The 21,214-nt window shown below is 50.7% G+C and overlaps 1 protein-coding gene across 1 annotated transcript in view; it reads left to right on the top strand.

The window, feature by feature from the left end:
- Positions 1-18,079, top strand: part of Lrrc20 (leucine rich repeat containing 20) — a 101,622-nt gene extending 83,543 nt beyond the window's left edge. Inside the window, exon 5 of the mRNA XM_059281747.1 lies at positions 16,768-18,079. Coding sequence (XP_059137730.1) covers positions 16,768-16,922 — 155 coding nt within the window. The 3' untranslated portion in view covers positions 16,923-18,079. The remainder of the gene's footprint in view (positions 1-16,767) is intronic.
- The last annotated feature ends 3,135 nt before the right edge of the window (positions 18,080-21,214 follow it).

Here is a 21,214-nt window from a genome sequence, read left to right as displayed (position 1 = left end):
ATCTTAAACTAATATTCCACAACATCTGGCATATTTGATGAGCTTCAGGCCAGTTAGAGATCCTGTGTCAAAAACTTAAGGTAGACAGCACCTAAAGAATGTGACCAGAGACTGTCCTCTGCCTTCCATATGTGCACGTGTATACCCAAACACACCTACAATTGAAAATCAGTGGGGCTTGGAGATGGCCTCTTAGCATTTGAGAAGAGAGGGTGGCCATGGTGCCTGCTTTCAACCCTGGCAAAGATTTGGCCAGGCAAGGACCCTTGATCTAGCGTGTCTGAGGGGGCAAAGCCAGACTTTGGCCCTGCATCTCCAAGCCTGCCTCAGGGAAATGGAGCTGTCTTCCTGGGTGTGGGGTTTGGAATTTTCCCTGGTTTGTTTTCCAGACTCAGTCCTGCCTGGTGGCTGTGCAGGAGCATCCCGGGACCTGGGGAGGACAGTCTGCCCTCCCAGGTATGCACAGGAGGCTCATTCCACTCGTCAGCCTGGCATCCGCAAAGCTGTGTATTGTTTCTGTGGGCATCAAACGCTTGGTACAGGCATGGATTGTGCCAACAAGAGATCACTAGACAGACAGTTCAGAGAGCACCCGCTGGCCATAGCTGTGGAGTCACCAAACAGGATTCAGCAGCAGTTAGTACAAAGAAGTCCTGGTTCTCAGGCCCCAGGGCAGAGAAGAGCCTGTTTGCAGGCCTGACCCAGCACAGGTCCAACCACAAGGAACTAGCAAGGCCATGCCTAGGCAAAATATCTTTCATATACTTAAAGTCTTTGCCCAAATGTCACCGTCTGTGCTGGCCACTGTGTGGTGAAGCCTTGATGAACAGAAACCCCCAGTTATCCGGGACACTGTTGGCACAAAAAAACCAGTTATCCAGGACACGGGCACATCTCTAACATTCTTGAACACTTGTTTGAACTGTAATTAAGGCTTGCACCAGGCCAGGAGTGTCACTCATTTGGTAGAGCGCTTGCCTGGTTTGTACAAAGCCCTGGGTTCAATCCCCAGCACCACATAAACTAGGTGTTGTGACACCCACCCAAGGTCCCCGCACTTGGGAAGTGGAGGCAGGAGGATCAGCAATTCCAGGTTATCTTTGGTTATCAACTGAGTTCCTTATGCTCTATTTACTTACCTCCCGCTCTTGGCTCGGCCTAGAGTGCTGGGGGGCTGTGTGATGGTCTAGGTCTTTAAGCACAGCCTTGCAAGGATGTCTCCCCAGGGCAGAAGCAGCTTGTTGGAGTCACAGACATGGATCTAGACGGGGCATGTTAACTATGTGCGAGGCACCGAGCTGAGACACAAAGGAAAACAAATCTCTCCGTTCCTGTGGGGCTCCTGGCATCATGGATTCCTAATAGCTGCTATTGACTGGTTCTCCACTTCCTGCTTAAATGTTTTATCTGAGAGCTTTTCAAGGATGCTCCCATTTAATCCCCATTACAATCTTGTGGAACAAAGTGTTGGTCACACCATCTGGACAGAGCAAGGGTTCCAACCCAAGCTCCCTCGTATCGCTTCTGCCAGCGCTTGGCACAAGAATAGGGGAGTTTTCCACAGGCTTGGGACCCAAGAGCCCTGGGAAAGCTGTGGTTCAAGCACAGAACTGTGGCTGAAAGGAAACTCCAGTGGTGTGGAGAGAGTATGTAAAGCAGTCTCCTGAGGTACATCCTGCCTGCTGGGGCTTGCTCAGTCCCACACAGGGAGGCAGCAGGGCAGCATCCCAATGAGAGGCCACCAGCTCCAAGGGAGGGAGTAGCAAGATACAGAGAGACAGATATTGCCCTGCTTTCTGAGGCTCTCCCTAAGAGCATCTAAGGCAGACATCTCATGGACACACCCCATGAGTATCTTCAGCAACTTCTCATGAATCCTCATGGAAGGAAGAGGTGGCTGCCACGCTAGCCGCCATTCACATCATCCAGTGAACTTTTGAACACATCCAAGTCCGAGTCCTATCCTACACCAATTAAATTAGACTCTCTGGTGGTAGAGTTCTGATTTGTGACTTTTTAAAACTCTCTAAATGAGGATGAGGAGATGGCTCAGTGGATAAAGATTTACCCAGCAAGTGTGAGGGCCTGAATTCCAAGCATCAGAACCCACGAAAAGCCAGGCGTAGTTGTGTGGCACATCTGTAATCCTGGCACATCTGCAAAGAGATGGGAGATGGAGACAGGAGAATCACAGAAGCTCATTTACTGGTACGTGTGTGTGTGTGTGTGTGTGTGTGTGTGTGTGTGTGTGTGTATGTGTATGTGTGTGTGCGTGCACACACACAGCTCATTCACTGGTGCAAGCACACACACACACACACACACACACACACACACACACACACACACACAAAATTAAATAAATAGATGCTCCAGATGATGCCAGTGTTCAGGCAAGACTGGAGCTGACCTAGACCAGAACCTTCCATCAATAAGCACCCTTCTGCCCCAGACATAGGGTCTTTTCTACTTGGAAACACATGTAAACCCAGACAAAACCTCATGTCAGCCCCCAGAAGAGCTGTAACTGCCCACCCCAAAACCTCTGGGGCGATGTGTCATTCAGAACAAGAACAATAGCCCGGTAGTCCTGGAAGCTGACATTCTGCTGGAGGGCAGCTGAGTTGAGCTCTGTGGCATGTATCTTCTTCCACAGCTCCTGGGACCCCAGGCATGGTGCTGTGCCCCCCCTCCCCAGCCCCCAACCCCCTGCCTTGGTTACTGCTGTCCTTTGCAGCCTGTCCTTCCCATCCACCGTCCTAGGCATCTGGCTTCTGACGCCCCCCCCCCATCCCCCCAGGCATGAACTTCCAGCCCTCCAGTGAGAGGCCACCAGCTCCAAGGGAGGGAGTGGCAAGATACTAGAGAGACAGATATTGCCCTGCTTTCCGAGGCTCTCCCTAAGAGCATCTAAGGCAGAACCCTGGAGGGTTGGGGCTGGCCGGAGCGGGGAGAGCGGGCCAGTTTGGGAGTGAAGATAGCTGCTAGCCGATGATTTGAGTTCATCACTCCCCTGTCTCCGGAGGCCAGCTGTTATTTCTAAGGAGGACTGTTGTGATCAGACTTGATTGCGTGTCAGACCTGAGTACAGAGACACCTGAAGGAAAGGCCACGTGATTAGTGGCCTTCTGCACTTGCCCGATGATCACACCAGCCTGTGGTGAGGAGGGGGAGATAGAAGCCAGGGCTTTTCTGTTTTTCTTCCTTTCTGGCTCATACTTGTGACAGGTTGTGTCTGTGCGTGGGTAGGAGAGTGTTCTAGGTTTGTTACAGACCCTTTAAAAACTGCAGGCTTCCTTCCCGCGTTCTCAAAAGGCTTGCCCACCACACGCCCCTCAGTAACTCCCTCCTCCCTGGAAAACAGTTTGTGGTCCTCTTAATGTCCCTGTGGCCCCACCCAACAGACTCTGAGGTAGATGAGAGGTTTTAAAACCAGGCACACGGTGGCATGTGGTACATTCCTGTTACCCCAGCCTTTGAAAAATGGAAGCCTTGGGGGGTTTAAGGTCATTCTCAGCTACCCAGTAAGCCTGAGGCAAGCCTGAGCTACCTGAGACCCTCTCAAAGTACACACAGGGACTGGAGAAATGGCTCAGTCAGGAAAGTGGTTTCTTTGCATGCATGAGAACCTGAGTTCAGATCCCCAGTGTCCATCTAAAAAGCCGTGCATGGTCGTCCTGGTTGCTTTCTGTTGCTGTGATAAACACCCTGACCAAAAGCAATTGGGGAGGAAAGGGTTTATTTTAGCTTACAAGTTACATTTCGTCATAGAGGGAAGCCAGAGCAGGGCTCATGGGAGGAGTCGGAAGCAGAAACCAAGGAGAAAACAGCTCAGGACTACCCGCCTAGGCATGGTGCCTCCCACAGTGGGCAGGACCCTCCATCATCAATAATAAATCAAGAGGATGCTCCACAGACATGCCCACAGGCTAGCCTAATAGAAGTGATTCCCCAAGTAAGGTTTCCTCTCTCCAGGTGTGTCAAGTTGACAACCAACATTAGCGACCACATGGTGTTGCATACCCATAATCCCAGCTCCGAGGAAGCAGAGATGGCTACCCTGAGGCTCACTGGCCAGCCTGCCTAGCTAAATGAATGACCTTCAGATTTGGTGAGCGACCCTCTGTCTAACCATAAGGTGAGAGCCATAGAGCAAGACATCTGATGTCGACCTCTGACCTCTACATGCATGTGCACGCACACACATATATATGAACACATACATACCACGGGCCTGGTGGTATACAATTTCCTGAGCAAGGCTTAAGCAAGAGGATCTTGTTTTCAAGGCCGGCTTGTATGGCCTCTACTGGCCAAGTTCACCGTGTAGCCGTGTGTGAGGTTGACTGGGAGACTGGGTCTTAAGCCCTGGTCTCTTTAGTGGATTTAGAACTCCACATCTTACATAGCCTCCCCAAAGACTGGAGCTCAATATGAGGGATTGACTGAGGCCAGCTTTGTGCTTCTCCTAGAAGGCAGGGGCTATTCTGTTTCTGTTGGCTTCCTGCCCGGAGCGTTGGGAAGATGGGAGAGGCTTAGTCACTCCCCCATCTGGCTTCCATCCAACCACTAGCACAGTCTGAGGAACATGAGTGTGGCCCAGATACAGCCCTGTTCCAGGCACCATTCCCTGTCCCTGCTAGGTCACCTGAGTTTATCTGCTCATCTATGGCGTTTTCTGGGCTCCACATCCTTGATCTTACTTGGCTTGGTTTCTAGGCACCAAGAGCTGCTGTGATCTTGAGATGTGCAGCTAGGCCCCACTTCTGGCCTGCCTGGATTGCCAGGAATCTAAAGTCATTGAGGACACACTGACCTCTAATTAACTCTGCTGGGAACTCACCACCCCTCACCACTTCCCTGGGCCCAGTTCTAGGGGTCCAGGGGAGGTCACAGAGATGAAAAACATTGCTCGGAGAGATGGTACTTATCATCTTGCCTCTCAGCGGGTCCCACTGCATCACACAACTCTCAGTCAATAGTGCTAATGACCAGCAAAATGAAGTGAAGCTGACTTCAGGGCAGTGATGTCTGTAAATTCTACCCGCCTGAGTGCTGCCGTTATTGATTACCCAAGGCTCCCATCGATAGACAGAGCCTAAGGCGGCCCTTTACACTTTGAGGAGCACCAGGGAGGGCAGGGCATTTGTCCTGATTTAGGTCTTTCTCTGCAAGGTTTGTTAAGTCTTTGGCTACAGGCCCCTCCTAGGACACAGGGCTTTGCAAAAGAAGCTTGTGGCCAAGCCCCTTCCGTACACTAGTGGACCATGAGAAATGTAAAAGAGACTCAGTCTCTCAGGGTTTTGCTCAGTATGTATCCCAGGCTGGCCTCAAAGTCCTGATCCTCCTCCTGCCTCAGACCTTCCCTTCTTTTGTGACAGATAGGGTCCCGTGTAGCCTAGAGTGGCCTTACCAAAGGTGACCTTACACTTCTGATCCTCCTGCCTCCACCTCCAAAATGCCAAAGTTACGGATGCATACCACCGCACCTGAGCTAGTTATGCAGTGTTGGGATAGACCTTGGGGTTTCCTGCATGCCAAGCGAGCCCTCTGTCAGCTGCATTCCTAGCCCCTGCCGGAGCCTCTTGAGTGCTGGGATTACAAGTGTACGCCTCCACACCTGGATACTTGAAGGAATTTTGCTTTGGTTTCATGAGCGGATTCTAGAACTTTATATCATACATCCTACAGGTATGACTGAAGGAGACAGAGCTGCCCCAGAATGCCTCGTTAAACCCGTAGTATCTTAGATGTGGAATCGAGGCTGAACGTCTAGCAGAAGCAAGAGCGAGGGGTTGTGCATTCCTATGCTGGAGTCCTATGTCAAAAAGTTAAGAGGGGCTGCAGAGATGGCCCAGCAGTTAAGAGCATTGGCTGCTCTTGCAGAGGACCCGGGTTCAATTCCTAGCACCCACATAGTAGATAACAACCATCTATAAATCCAATTCCAGGGTATCTGATACTGTTCTCTGGCCTCTGCAGACACCTGACACACACGGTGCACAAACACAAAGCATCTACACACATAAAATTAAGATAATTTTCTAAAGTGAAAGGAAGCAAGGTACAGTGGTGCATGCCTGTAATCCCAGCACTTGGGAGGTGATGGAAAGAGGATTAGGAATCCAAGGTCAGCTCTGGCTACATAGAGAGTTTGGGGGCCAGCCTAGGCTACCTGAGACCTGGTTGCAAAACAAAGATCTTTAAAACAACAAAAAAATGTTGTGAGAGTTTGAAAGGGGATCAAGGGACAGGTAGGAGGTAGTCTTTGGGCTGCGATTAAGGAGCAGAATTCGGGGTGGGGGTGGGGATCCCTAGCCCTGAGGGAAAGTGGAGGCCAAAGTGGGAAGACCTTTTTCTGTTGTTAGTGGTATGCTGGCACATGCTGTGACTCAGGGAAGCGCAGTTGGCATGAACACAGTTGGTGTCCTCATCAGAAAGACACAAATCACTTCATGTCCTCTCCATCCTGTATCCATCTCGGCCTCTCGATTCAGGGAGCATAAATGATCGTCCTGACACTCCATCCTGAGGCTCTTGCAAGGCTCCGTGGGCTTGTCATCTGCTAGTTAGACTGCTCCAGCATGTCAGCTCTGCCAGCCTTGCCGTGGTCTGCCGCTGCACAGCTCCTTCCTCTGAGATGCTTCTGTCACTTCTGCGGTTAATCAGTGGAGAGAGAGGCAGCCGCTCTGTGCTTCACCAAGGAGATTCGGAGACAGGCTCGGCAGCGGAGAGCCCGGCCAGGCTTGGAGGTAGACGTGGAAGAAGCAGGGACCGAAGTAGCCAGCCTCCCACTGGGCCCGGAGTCCCCAGCTACCCTCCTTAGTGCAGCACCCGGCAATCTGTAGCAGTGCATCACAGGGACAGCAGCCACCGCGCAGACCACTGGCCTTCGTGGCAGAGGGACGGGGGAGTCATGAAGTCCAAGATGGAGCCACTCCTCAGTCCAGTCCCCTCTAGAGAAACTGAGGCAAGAGCTGCAGTCTCCAGTGACAGAAGGAGAGATGGGATGGTTTCACAGGTCCAAGCCCCTTCCCTGAAGCGGAAGTGCTGTGACAGTCAGGGCTACAACGCCTGAGCAGCCCCGCCCATCACCATTACCTTCCGGAACAGGGAGAGCCGGAGGAAGCAGGCTAGTGTCTTGGCCCCGACCCCCCAGGTGGGTGTTAGGATCAGGGACTGCCCCTTCCTGTGTCACTCACTGGCTCCATGGCCTTGATCACCAAGAACCTCAGGCTCAACTCCTTTGTTTGTAACGTGGATCATTGTGAGGAACCTTCTAGAACAGGGCCTCAGACATCAGTTTCTACACGTTTCTTCCTCTGCGAGGCCCTCTTAGATAAGCTGCCAAGCTCCTGTTTGACAAGCACTTAGAAGCAGCTATTGCTAAAAAGCATGAACTCCTCACTTGGGCTCACAGGTCACTCAAAGCAAGACAAAAGCCTGGCGTCTCTGCCTTCATCTGTGTCTGTCACCTCGACGACTCTGACTCCTGCCTGACAGGCATGTTAGTCACTCAGGAGTGACTAGTGAACCCATCACACACACACACACACACACACACACACACACACACACACACACACACACTCACTCACACCCTCCTTGAGGCTGAAGGCAGAGATGAGTCACTGTCCTACCTTGGGATTCCAGGGACAGCCAGGGCTGGCAGGACAGACCACCATCCTCTGGATGTAAGCACTCAAACAGGAGCCCCCACCTTGCCAGAACCATCTTAGTCCCCGTCAACGATGACAGCAGTTGACAGTTTAATAATTCATTTGTGAGACCCCCTTTGAAAGACCAGGACTGTTTAATTATATGCACACCTCTTTCCCTTACTCCAATTCTTCCTTTTTTTTTTTTTTTAAACCTGAAGTTCCAATCGGTACCCTGAAGATGGATTTGGTGTCACTTTGTCCCTGGGGACCCCAGGGTCCCTTTGGCATGCTCTTGATCAGATGGTTAAGGGAGTTTTAAAACAGATGGAGGCAGTTAGGGCAGCTTCGTCTTGGCCCTCTGTCCACCTTAGCTTTACCCTCCCAGCATGGCTGTTGAGCTGGAGGTGGGACTCAAAGAGAATAAGGGAGAGTTTACTCAGGAACCAAATATGGGTGACCATGGCCTGAGAATGCCATTGCTGGTAACCTCAAATTCCATGTTCCCACATGGTAATGGTGTGAAGTTTTTATAGTAACAAAACAGAGTTGTAATAAATTATTTTTCAAACACTTTGGTGGAAACATTGAGGGATGTGGGTCTCAGGAAATTGGGGATTAAAGGTGCTATAAGCCTCGAATGCTTTCTGATACACTTCAGCCCTTGGGTTGGTGGGAGCTAGGATCTGTCTGTATATTTCAAAGGATTTACATTTATCATGAAGATGTTAGGTCACATACAGAGGAGGGCACTAAATGGCTGTTAAGAGGGTAACCAATGGCCCAGGATAATTTGGCTCTGGACGCATTCTAAACTCTGCACCATCACTGAAGTTCTGATTGGTCAACCTGCAGAAGATTCAGTGAAAAGTGAGGTTCTTTTCTGGAACTTCCTTCATAGCACCCAGTTATATCTGTCTTGAAAAATCAATAGTGATCTAAAATTTAAGTTAGAGAACATTTAGATAAAAGCTTGACAAACTAGCTGGGTGGTGGTGGCGTACACCTTTAATCCCAGCACTCGGGAGTCAGAGGCAGGCGGATCTCTGTGAGTTCGAGGCCAGCCTGGTCTACAGAGTGAGTTCCAGGACAGCCGGGGCTACACAGAGAAACCCTGTCTTGAAAAAAAAAAAAAGCTTGACAAACTGACATAAGTAATTATTTTTAACAAATGTTACTAAGAATAGAGCAGTAACACCATTTTTTAAGATTATTTTAATTTTGTGTGTAGGAGTGTTTCACCTGACTTCTGTCCAGTATTGAGTGCAGTGCCCTTGAGATCAGAAAAGAGTGCTAGGTTCCCCTGGGACTGGAGTTACAGTTAGTTTTGAGTAGCCATGTAGGTGCTGTGGGAATTGAACCCGGGTCCTCTAGAAGACCACCTTAACACTGAACCATCTCTCCAGCCCCAGTAACTCCATATGTGAATGAAAATCCAAGGAACTGTAGACAATGTGGATGTAACATAGATAAAATGTGTTAATAATTCTGGAAACATTTTCACTTACTTTTTAACTAAGAAATTAACTAGTCTGTTAGATTTGCTTAAGTTTTGTGAATTCAGAGGGATTTGAACTAAGGTCACGAGCTGGCTTACTTAAAGACCTGCTTGAATCCAAGTCTTTTTTGTTGTTGTTGGTTTTTTGTTTTGTTTTTCGAGACAGGGTTTCTCTATGTAGCTTTGTGCCTTTCCTGGAACTCGCTTTGTAGACCAGGCTGGCCTTGAACTCACAGAGATCCGCCTGCCTCTGCCTCCCGAGTGCTGGGATCAAAGACGTGCGCCACCACCGCCCGGTTGAATCCAAGTGTTTTAGGAGAATTTTTATCGTGTGTTTAAAGATGACACAGAAATAAATATACTGACAAACCAAGATAATACAACTGTTACGTTAAGACTTCATTGTGGGGGAGCTGTAGAGATGGCCCAGTGGTTAAGAGCACTGGCTGCTCTTCCAGAGGACCTGGGTTCAAAACAGTAATCCTCTCTCTTTTATGGGGTAAGCTATAAGTTGCCATGGCCCGAGAACCTCAGTGGCCAGAAGAGGAGGACATTTCTGCTCAATGCTGTCCCCAAGGGAAGTCAGAGATGGCCGCTACAGGAGAGAAACTCCTGAAGCAGATGGGGAAGGTTCCCAGAGGAGGCTGGGTCCTTGGCCCATCAGGATGCCGGCAAGTGTGAACTGGAGGTAGGAAGGCCCTCTACAGACACCAGGGCCGAGGGAGTTGCATAAGGACCAATCTGTGGTGGGGATAGGCGCGCTGGTGAAGGAATTCCTCCCAAGGTCAGAGTAGGAAAAGAGAGCAGGTTTATTCAGTATACTGCAGAGACATCAGAGGCCATGGAGGTAACAGAAGAAGGACCAGCTATGATGGAACACGTGTCTCTGTTTCTGTGGTGTCCTCATTCAGATAGGGTGAGCCTCTGGGAAGGAGGACCGCTCAGACCCATGGGTGTGTGTTCCTAGGTGGTTAGGGTGAACCACCTTGTGTGCAGTGACTCCCACCGTGAGGATGAGGGCAACCCGGACTGATAGTTGTTGGGTCCTGGGCAGTTTAAGTGAGCCATTTTGTATGTAATTTCCTGTCGTGAATCCTCAGCACATAGATGAGGGCAGCTCTGGGGATGGCTGTAGCTGATCTTGTTTGGCCTGGCCATTCTGTTCAGTTCTACTGTTTGGGTGGAACAGAGCAGGGCCTTTTCTGTTTGGGGTGTGCTTTCTAGGCTAGGCTCAGGGGAGACCCATTATCTTTCTTGTCTCCCAGTCAAAGACCCTCTACAGCTAGTCCATCTTTTTTTTTTTAATTGTTGTTGTTTGGGTTTGGGTTTTTAAAGACCGGGTTTCTCTGTATAGCCTTGGCTGTCCTGGATTTCACTCTGTAGACCAGGCTGGCCTCAAACTCAGATCCTGCCTCTGCCTCCCAAAAGCTGAGATTAAAGGCATGCACCACCACCACCACTGGGCTGCAGCTTCTCCCTCTTTAATCTTGCAATTAGTTACTTGGCTGTACATCTGAAGGCCAGCTCTTTGGGAATGTGTTCCCAAAAAGACTTTCATCATAGCGTTTGAAATCTCTCTGTGTTAAAATCTTCCATTCCCTACCCGATTGGTGTTAGTAATCATCATGCTGAAATGTAGGAGTCTCCAATCATTCCCTGCAAGTGGATGGCTGCAGAAGGCCCCTTTGTTTCCTTTCCCCTGCTTAGCATCCTCCCCCTCCCCATCAGTTCTTCCCGGTGCTGATTAAAACTCCACTCTCTGCTTTCACTTTATCTCTTTAATTGGCATATCGGATGGGATGACCAGCCCAGCGTGTTGGGACCGCTGACGGCGGGGATTTTACCCTACCGTGCCAGTGACATCTGGGCCTTGATTTCCCTCTGTGCCCCATGGAAGTTAGTATCAGTGAAATGACTCGACCTCATTAAGCCAAGTGCAAGGGGTTTCCTGATCGTTGGTGATGGGGCCGAGGGGTTGTGTTGTCCGGCTGCCTCCTGAGCTGCTGCTGTCTGGGAAGTTGAGCCCAGGAGTGAGCCTCTGTGTGTGTGTGTGTGTGTGTCCCGTCAGCCCCACAGCCAATCAGGGGCGGCCAGGAGCTTTCCAGGCTGCTGCAGGTGTTCCGAGGAAGCATAAGGAAGTGGGTGGGCGCTGGCAGATGTCGACCACTTTGCTCCTGGGGGATAGGGCTGTTCGGTGCTACCCGCATCCTGGGGTGGATTATTTGCCTTGTACTCTGTCCTCGTCCTAGTCTGCTAGGGATCGCCCCTGTCCTTCAACCTGCGATAGTTCCTGATTGCCGGGCAGGTGGCGACGCTCCAACATCTGTCTTGTGGATCTGGGTTCCACTGTGCAAGCTGTACACTGAAGCCCCAGTGAGGCCCTGATCTAATAATAGACGGCCCTCGCTCAGGGAGCATAGCGGCCCATCTCCCTGAAGTCCAAGAGTGGATGGACCTCCCTTTTCTTTCTTTTTTAAATATTGTTTTGGTTTTTTTTTTTTTTAATTTACTTATTTTTATTTTATGTGCATTGGTGTTTTGCCATGGGTGTCGAGTCCCCTGGAACCGGAATTCCAGACAGTTGTGAGCTGCCATGTGGGTGCTGGGAATTTAACCCGGGTCCTCTGGAAGAGTAGTCAGTGCTCTTTACCACTGAGCCATGTCTCCAGCCCGAACGTCCCTTTTCGAAAGCCTTCCACCTGAAGATGTGGCTGCCCATGTGTGGCTCCTCTCTGATTAAGCCTCCCCAGCTGTGGAGGGTGGCACTAGCCAGGCTGGAAGGCTGCCTGGGAGATGGCATGAAGGACACTAGCCAGCCAGCCTGCCACCGCCCATCGCCCTGTTTTATCACCTAGCTGAGTGCCCCTCCCCACAAGTCTTGAACCTCTCTGGACTTCATCCTACACAGAGGATAGAGATAATCATGGTACTTGGGGGCTGGAGAGAGAGTTCAGCAGCTAAGATGGTGTACTGCGTTTGGAGGAGACTTGGGTTTTGGTTCCCAGCTGTTAATATTAGGTGACTCACAATACCTATAACTCCAGGCCCTCTTCTCGTCTCCCCAAGCATGTACACACGAGAATGTGCACACACAAATAAAAATAAAATAAATCTTTGTAAAAATGAATGGTGCCGGGCAGTGGTGGCACACGCCTTTAATCCCAGCACTCAGGAGGCAGAGGCAGGTGGATCTCTGTGAGTTCAAGGCCAGCCTGGTCTACATAGTGAGTTTCAGGACAGCCAGGACTGTTTCACAGAGCAACCTTGTCAAACAAAACAACAACAACAACAACAAAAAAAACCCAACGAATGGTACTCAGCTCGTTCTGTTATAGAAAATGTTAAGTTAAAGATGCTAATAGTTCATGTAGATCATAAATTAGCAAGCCCTCTATACATACTACCTACAACTCTGCTCCATTGATAGAGAGTTTACTTAGCAGGCATCAGGCCCTGGGTTCCATCCCCAGCACCATATAAACTGGAAATGGTGGAGCAGGTTTGCAATGCCAGCTTATTAGGGGGTAGAGAGGAAATGGTCAGAAATTCAGAGTCATCCGCCTTCAATACAGAGTCCCTGTGTAAAAATGAAAACAAGTAATAACACCCAAAAATGCTATCAACCAATAAAATGACCCAGCACAGAGGTCCTAGAGGCCTCAATCACTGTAGAGTCCCCACTGGGCTTAACAGCTCTGGGGAGAAGAGGCCCCTAGGACGCCCCCTAGGCGTGGAGCCACCTACTTATTCAGGCACAGAGCCTCTGGGTCACTTTCTCCAACCCCCATGCCTACAGTAGCCTGCCCCTTGTAGAAGATGCTTTGGAGCAGGCAGCCCCATACCTGGTCCCTGCCCTGCTTCTCCATAACCAAATGTCCTTGAGCTGGGCTTTCCCGGCTTTGGACTCCTCATCTGTGAAGTGGGCAGAGGAGCCCCTGAGCTGCCCTGACTGCCTCGGTTTTGTAAGCTCTGGCACATGCACGGGGTAAGCCTGGCCAGAGCTGGTGGTTTCTCTGTTTTCATCCTAGCAATCAATCCTGCAGGGGAGGGCAGTCGTCTGTGCTTTGGTAGTCTTTACTGTCCACCATCCTCAGAGGACTCGAGGTGTGAGTCAGGAGGGAGAACAAGGGACCTTGCTGAAGTTCTGGGGTGTATCTCTAGGGTGTAAGCCTCCTTTGAAAGCCTTGGGGAGACCGGTTGACCAGAGCTAGGGTCCAGGAACTATCAGAGGCAGCTACATACACAACCTTTGATGGAGCCATTGACTCTGCTCCTGGTAGGCAGCTGAAGGCATTCTCAGACTAGCCTTTAAGGACAGATGATGCAGCCTATGTGTCCGTCACTGGCAGAGTACAAGGGCAGATGTAGAGAGGAACAGAGCATGGCATGCTTGGCTGAAGTTCAAAGCAGGTGATTATATATGTACAGGGCCTTGTAAATGGATCCCACAATATGCTTTAACATATCCCCAAATGTTGGGCGCTTGCCAGCGCACACAGCCAGGGCCAGGGGCAGAAGTGCAAGACAGAACACTTGGCTAGTCTGCTCGGTTCCCAGCACTACAAAATACAAAAACAAAAGCCATCAGGAGCCAGGTTGAAGGGGCTCCCGCAGGGCAAATGCGGAACAAATTGGGCAACAAATTAATTAAACACAACAGTCAGAAATCAGTAGAAGCATAGAAGTCCCTGTTAAACAGATGAGCAGCCAAGAAGGGCAGCCTGTGTTGTGCAGGGCAGTGCTAATTGACTTTAGGCATTCGGTCTACAGCCATCGTGAAGGTGGATGCCACAAGAACCATCTGTGGACGTCAAGGCCATGGCAGTGGGTGAGGAATATTGAGGAGGCGACTCTGCTTGCCTGCTCTTAAAGTGTGTCCCCACAGAGTTCTTGTATTTGCAAATGAGAATAAAACAAAAACAGCAGTAATTATATGGTGGAAGAATCCAGCACCACACTGACAGAGTGATCACAACAGCCTTCGAGATGACTGTGCACCTGCCAGGAGCACACCACCTGTGCAGACTTCCTGTGGAGGAGCTGCCTTCCCACGGATCGGTGGGGCTGAGGAAAGTAAGGCCCGGGGAGGGACTAGAAATTACTATGGAGGAAAGCTGGGCTGTCTGTGGGCTTGCTGATGCCGTGTTTCTTTGCATTTTGTTCTGTTTTTATTTTTTGTGCTTATATTTTTTTTTAAGGGGGGTGGTTCTGGGTTTTTTGTTTTGTTTTGTTTTGTTTTTGAGACAGGGTCTCTTTTCTATGTAGTTCTGACTGTCCAGGAACTCCAAGTGCCTTGGGTGTGTTTTGAGAAAGGTCCTATTATCTTTGGATAAATTGAATGGGTGATCATCTGAAACTTGATTTCCACATTCTACACATTGGCATTTGAGACCCCTGCTTGAGCATCCAGGGCGTTCCCACAGGCATGTGGCACAGGGGACATGGTGTGGGGAGTCCTGATGATGTCAGACCTTGAGCCAGGGTAGCCCTGAAGGGCTGTTGTCCCATCCAGGATCTCAGCAGCACTGGTCTACAGGTGGGTGGAAGGAAGCCCGGTACATACTCTATAGTCCTACTTTAGGGACTCCTCGAGGGCACAGGGAACCAGGTAATGGGACAGGGAATGCTGCCGCCACCATTAATGAAAATCCCCCATGTCGCCATGTGCCGCCTCATTCATCAGTTCACACACACACACAATATGTTTTGTCCTTTCTTTTTTTATTAAATTCTGTGTAGCTAGAGTTTTTTTTCTCCGGGTCCCACCAAGCCCCAGCAGTCCTATAGCCCACTTATAAAATAAGCACATCGACGCTTACATTATTTAAACTGCTTGGCCATTAGCTCAGGCCTACCATTGTCTAGCTCTTACTTTTATACTCAGCCCATTTCTGTTCATCTATATGTCACCACGTGTTCCGTGGCTTTACCGGCTGGCTTTACATGATGCTCCCTGGACGGCAGGCTGGCATCTCCTCCTCTCCGCCTTCCTGTTCTCCCAATTCTCCTCTCTGCTAGTCTCGCCTATACTTCCTGCCTGGCTACTGGCCAATCAGTGTTTTATTCATCAATCATCCACAGCAATTCTGTTTTATTTGTTTTGCACATGGAGGTCAGGACCGTTTACTGGAGTGGGTTCTTTCCCTCGTGTGGTCCCAGGGATGGAATTCAGATCCTTGGACTTGCAGCAAAGTGCCTTTACCTGCTGAGTCATCTTGCCAACCACTCTGCCTTTTTTGAGACAAAAGTCTCATGTAGCCCAGGCTAGCCTCGGACTCCCTATGTAGCTGAAGATGGTCTTGAATTTTCTGACTCTCCTGCGGCTAGCTCCCAAGTGTTGAGATTATAGGTGTGTGTCACCTGGTTGGCTCCTTTCTGGGGACTGAACCCATGCTCCGTGCAAGCTAGGTAAGCACTCTACCAACTGCCTTCTGTCCCTACACAGCCTCTACACAGGCTTTTTTTTTCTCAACCACTGTATGGTAATATATCCCACGCCACACATCCCCTTCAGTGTGTAAACACATTGAAAGTGTACAGTTCAGCGGGCTTCGGCATGACGTGTTCCTAACTTAAAACAGTGAGCTACGGGCGCTGGCGAGATGGCTCTTACTCCCAAGCCTGACCCCCTGAATACAGTCTCAGAGGCCTGCAGAGTGAAAGGAGAGACCCATCCGGGAAGCTTGTCCTCCGACCTCCACACACGCCCATGGGCACTCACTCACACACCCACGTGCGTATGTCCTCACACACAAATAAATAAATGTAAAAAGTTGTGATACTCTAAGTGACCTAAAAATCTTGCCATTTTAGCTAGTCTCAGTGTACCGCGTGGTGGCATTGGCTGCTCTTTATAATACCATGCAGCCACCTCCACCATCCATTTCCAAGCTGGACGACTCCCCCGACCCCTTCTTCCAGCTTCTGGGAGCCTCTCTCTGCCATCTCCATGAGCTTTGTTCTAGATGCCAGGTGGAGCTGCTGTGCCTACCATTCATCAGCACGGTGTTTTCCAAGTTGATTCGTGCTGAAGCGTGTATCCGAATTTTGCTCCTTTTATGGCTGAGTGTTATTCCCTTACATTCATATACTCTATTTATCCCTTAGTGGGTATTAGGCTATGGTGAATAGTTCTCCTGTTCTCTCCATGTAACAGGAGTTGAGTACCTATCTTTAATTCTTTTAAGTCTGTGTAAGAATAAAATTGTGGCTTACATGGTGATTCTCTTATTGAGATGCCTGACCTAATCTCCCCCTCTCCCATCCATAACTACCTGATCATTTTGAAACAAGGTCTTGTGTAGCCCAGGCTACCCTCAGACTTACTACGTAGTACAGTGATCCTCTAGCCTCTGCTTTCCAAGTGCTGGCATTACAGGCATGTGCCCCCAAGCCCAGCCGAGGTCCTTGTTTATAAAGCTGCTTTTCCATATGTGGCTGGTGAGCCCCTGATGATCCCCCCCCCACTCAGGGATGGGACCCCTGAGCTGAGCCCATACACGGTGGCCCGAGAGCAGCAAGCCCATGCCGGCTCTGCATGCTCTCAAGTCTTCCTGCTTTCTCAGCCTGCTTGCTCGCACCCCTCTAACCTGTCCCCTCTCTTCCCAACAGATGTGCCTGTGGAGAAGCTGGCCACCATGCCAGCTCTGCGCGTCATCAACCTGCGTCTCAACCCACTGAGCGCCGAGGTGCGCGTCATTGCCCCGCCACTCATCAAGTTTGATATGCTCGTGTCTCCAGAGGATGCACGGGCCCCTCCGCCTTAGGACACCCTCCTTGTGCTCACCCAGCAAGGGACAAAGGCCACTGGCCTGCCATCCTGAGAGGAGGGAAGCCTGTGGGAAGGCCAGGCATGGGGAGCGGGGGTGGGTGGGCCAGACAGCATACGGTGGGAGGGAAGCAGCTAAGCCAAGGTAGGTAGCTTAGCACTCTAGTGAGCCCTGGTGAGAGCCCCAGAGGGAGAAGGCTAGGTGAGGCTAGAGCCTGGGCTCAGGCCACTCCCAGCTGCTCTGCTGACTTAGGTAGGCTTCTCTCTCCAAGCTTTGTTACTCGGAAGGAGGAATAGCAGTGGAGAGTCTTTCCTGCCTGGGTTCTGCCTCCACATCGTCAAGACGCCCTCCAAGCTGGTGGAGGAGCCTTTCATGGGCGTTTTATGGACCTTATGATCTGAAGCCTTGTTTCTAGTGTGAGAGCCAGTCACCATCCTGAGAAGAGGCCGCCTCCGACTATTTGCCGCCTTCTGAGGACCGAACTCAGTCCTCCTTCTGAAAGACACCCTTCATGGTGCCATGTCCTGGCCGTCAGAGTACCTGGACTGGTTGGAGCCTGAACTAGGAGTTCGGATGCCCAGACCCTGTGGCTGGGTCCTGTGGCACGAGAGTTTATGATGAGGAACCCGTAGACATCTGGCCAGGCTACAGAGGGGCAGCTCCAAGGAGCTCATTCTTCCATGTACGAGACAAGGGGAGGAAGTTCTACGCATGCTGCTCTGTCCCTTCCTGATAATGGGGTGATGTGGCCAGACATCATCCCCAGGGCCACAGGAGAGGTGGCCCGGAGACAACAAAGCCATCTGCGCCTGTGACTCTGACCTGAGGTCCTTAGGTGACCTCCTTTACCGTGGCCTCCCTCTGGCAGCAACCTGGTTGCCTTGCCCTGGTCCAGGACCACCAACCTCAAGGCTATCACCATAATCACCAATAACCTGACATCTCCAGGACCTTTGCCTGTGGCCTAGGGGGTAGCCAGAGAGTAGGGTGTCCAGCTACCCCAGTGTACTCAACTGTGGAGTTTCCCAGGAGCTGGCTGGGCCCTTGCTCCCCGGTAAGGCCTATACTTGGGGACATCCCTGAATCCCTCAATCTCCACGTGTCTTCCTTCTCACCTGAGCAAGCAGGCCTATCAGCTGCCCTGGCCCTGGCTGGTCTATACCTTTGTGTAGGTCTGTGAAAGCCACGGAGGTCCAGGACACAGGCAGGGCTGGGCCACTTTGTCTCTAGGGTTTGGCAGCTTAGAACTGACACCGCTGTTCAGAACAGAAAACCCGTCACCGAGTTGTCTGAGTCCCTGCCCTCTCCCGGTGCTCCTGGCTCTGGGTAAGGATGCCACAGGGGCATTGCTGGTATCACTGAGGACTGTGTATCCCAAGAGAAACTGCCCATTCTGCTCTCATCCCAAGGCTAGTCAGACAGATGAGGAGGTTTACTCGGGGACCAAATAAGGGCTGGGTGCAGTCCAGACTGGATTGGCTTCTCCCACCCTGTGTCCCTGAGTTGGGGATTTCACCTTATTGAAGAAGAAGCGGGGCTTCTCTGGGATGTTAGAGGCATCGCATGGTTGGGCCAGCCTGGCAACTCCACGTGTAGACAGGCTGACACCAGTGTGCTGGAAATGCAGCCTTGGTGGTGTGCACCTGTCATTGGAGCGCCTGGGAGGCTAAGACTGTAAGAATGGTAGGTATGAGGCCAGTCTGTACTGCATAGTGAGAGTCTATCCCAACACAACAGACAGAGTAAGAGAGAGAAAAGCGTGTCTGGCATGGTGGTGCCCACTTTCAATCCCAGCCCTCAGAAAGTAGAAGCAGAAGAGTCAGGAGTTCCAGGCCAGCCTCGGCCGAGAATAAAGAGTCCCTGGGCTCCGTGAGACCCTGTCTCAGTAAAATAAAAGGGAAACTGAAATGCAGGTTCTCAGGCCTCACACCATCTTTCTGAGTCAGAGCTATGTCTTAAGCACCATAGCCAGTTCCTTCAGAAGTGTCACAGTGTGAGAATCAGTTGAGGGCCTGGGTGACCTGGGCATGTTCTCATAGTGCAGAGTGAAGGTCTCACCCCCCCCCCCACACACACACACACTCCCATGGATCTGAGTACATGCTCAGCCTCCCACTAACTTAGCACTAGGAGACCCTTGCGTCTTAGATCACTAGATGATGGTGATGGTTAGGGGTGTCCTGTCTTCCCACCCCACCTCTCTGGTTCATCCCTGCATGCCAATGCTCCTGGAAGTTGTTCTCTGTGCTGCCCAGACATTATGCTCTGGCCTATCTGGGCAAGCTTGGTCAGAAACCTCCAATCCAGGCTCACAGTGTGCGGAAGCCCTTCACTTCAGTCTGCAATAAAGGATGGATGTGTTAGTCTCACCTGCCTGGGTAGTGTTTGGTTTTTAGTTCCTTTTTTTTTTTTTTTCTTTCCCAGTGTGTATGTGGTATTTGATTCATTTTCCCAGCACAGACTCGGAATCGGGGCTGGTTGTCACCTGCCCGCCTTTGAAGGAGACTGCCTCTCTGGTGGGAAGCTTGAGTTACAGAGTTTGGTTCTCTAAGCAATAGCTGCTGTGGTCATTAGATCAGCTGGGCCTGCCTTTAAGAGTCCATCGGGAGTGAGCCGTGGACTCTGAATGTTCTCTCAGAACTGGGCTTGCCTGCATGAGACCATCAGGAGTGAGCTGTGGACTGTGGGCGTTCCGTCAGAGCTGGGCCTGCCTTTAAGAGTCCATCAGGAGTGAGCCGTGGACTATGAATGTTCTCTCAGAACTGGGCTTGCCTGCATGAGTCCATCAGGAGTGAGCTGTGGACTGTGGGCGTTCCCTCAGAGAAGGAGTTGATAGGGAAGATCATTAGACCTGAGATGCCAGTCCCAGCCGTTTGTATGCAAATCTATAGGCTAGGGAATGTTAACTGAGAAGCTCCCTCTGTAGGGCTACGGGGGAAGTCATATCTATCTATGCTGGGTGACTTTCCAGTGAGACTTTTTGAGGGGTCACCCACACTCCTATAAGCAACCCTCACCCATGCTCTGTAAAGAAACCCAATAAACTCATTGCTTCCCCAGATTTAACTTTGGTGGAATCATACTTTGGCATGTCGTTGGGATCTTACAAGCAGGAAGGTAGACATTGTTTACATCTCCCCCAGGGGAGGAATTCTCAGAACCACAAGGTAAAGGAAGCTGCCTTGAACCCTGGTGGTGGTTGGTGGTGGTGTTCCAGGCCAGCCTGGGCTAGAATGAGTTGCAGGACAGCCAGGGAAACCCTGTCTCAGGAAAAAAAAAAAGGAGGGGGAGGGAGGAGAGATGGCTCAGTGGCTAAGAGCACTGACTTTTTCCAGAGGATCTGGGTTCAATTCCCAGCACCCACATGGCAGCTCACAACTGTCTGTAACTCCTGACACCCTCACACAGACACACATGCAGATAAAACGCCAATGCACACAAAAGTAAATCAAAGAAAGCTGCATTGGGGTAAGCACATGGAACAGACAGCCCGTGGACCTGGAGAAGAAGGCTGTTTCTGGAGAAGGCTGATCAGCCCGTGCCCCGCTTGCCCCTCACTAGTTCCAGACATTGCACCCATTGTTACTCATCCCTCCGGGTCCCTGGTTCTCTGAGCAGAGCCTTGGACTGGGAGATCGGGATACTGATTAAAAGTGCAGCGGCTCTACTCACCCCCAAATGCAGCCACAGAGGCTCAGCTTTGGCTGGTGCTGTCCAAACAAACCCTCCCGGTAGCTTTGATGTTCCAGCTAGAGAACTGCTGTTCTGAGGTCAGGCTTTTCTTTTCTTTTTTTTTCAGTTGAATTGGCCAACTTGAATTTACTTGGAATTGTAAAACCAGATGTACTACAGCCTTTATTGAATATATACAGAGCACTCAGCAGGTACCAGGCACATTATGGCTGTTAACATGTTTATCCCTTGGTGCTATCTTAGCAGCTCTTGCGATTTCTAGAAATCCCTGCCTCTCTCCAAGCCTTGATTCCTGGCTGCAAAATGAAGGGGCCGTGCTAGGAGATTGCCAGGGAGCTTACTGGAATCACACAATCGCCGTTGCTTGGATTCTAATCAGGCCTTTTCTGTCAACTGCCAGCTTTCAGGACTTCAGCCAGAGACCTATGAGCAGACAGACAGAGCCTCGCTTGCTGTTCCTGTAGGGAGTTGCCTCTGAGGGGGCTGAGACTTGGGGTTTTCCATGCAGATGGGAAGCCTTGGTCAAGACGGTGATTACAGTGCAATTCAAGATGGGTGGACTGGACATGTGCTGGACTGTGGTGGCGCATGCCTTT

Source organism: Peromyscus eremicus, chromosome 16_21, assembly GCF_949786415.1.
Source record: "Peromyscus eremicus chromosome 16_21, PerEre_H2_v1, whole genome shotgun sequence".
Taxonomy (NCBI): Eukaryota; Metazoa; Chordata; class Mammalia; order Rodentia; family Cricetidae; genus Peromyscus; species Peromyscus eremicus.
This window is presented reverse-complemented; position numbering and strand designations above follow the sequence as displayed.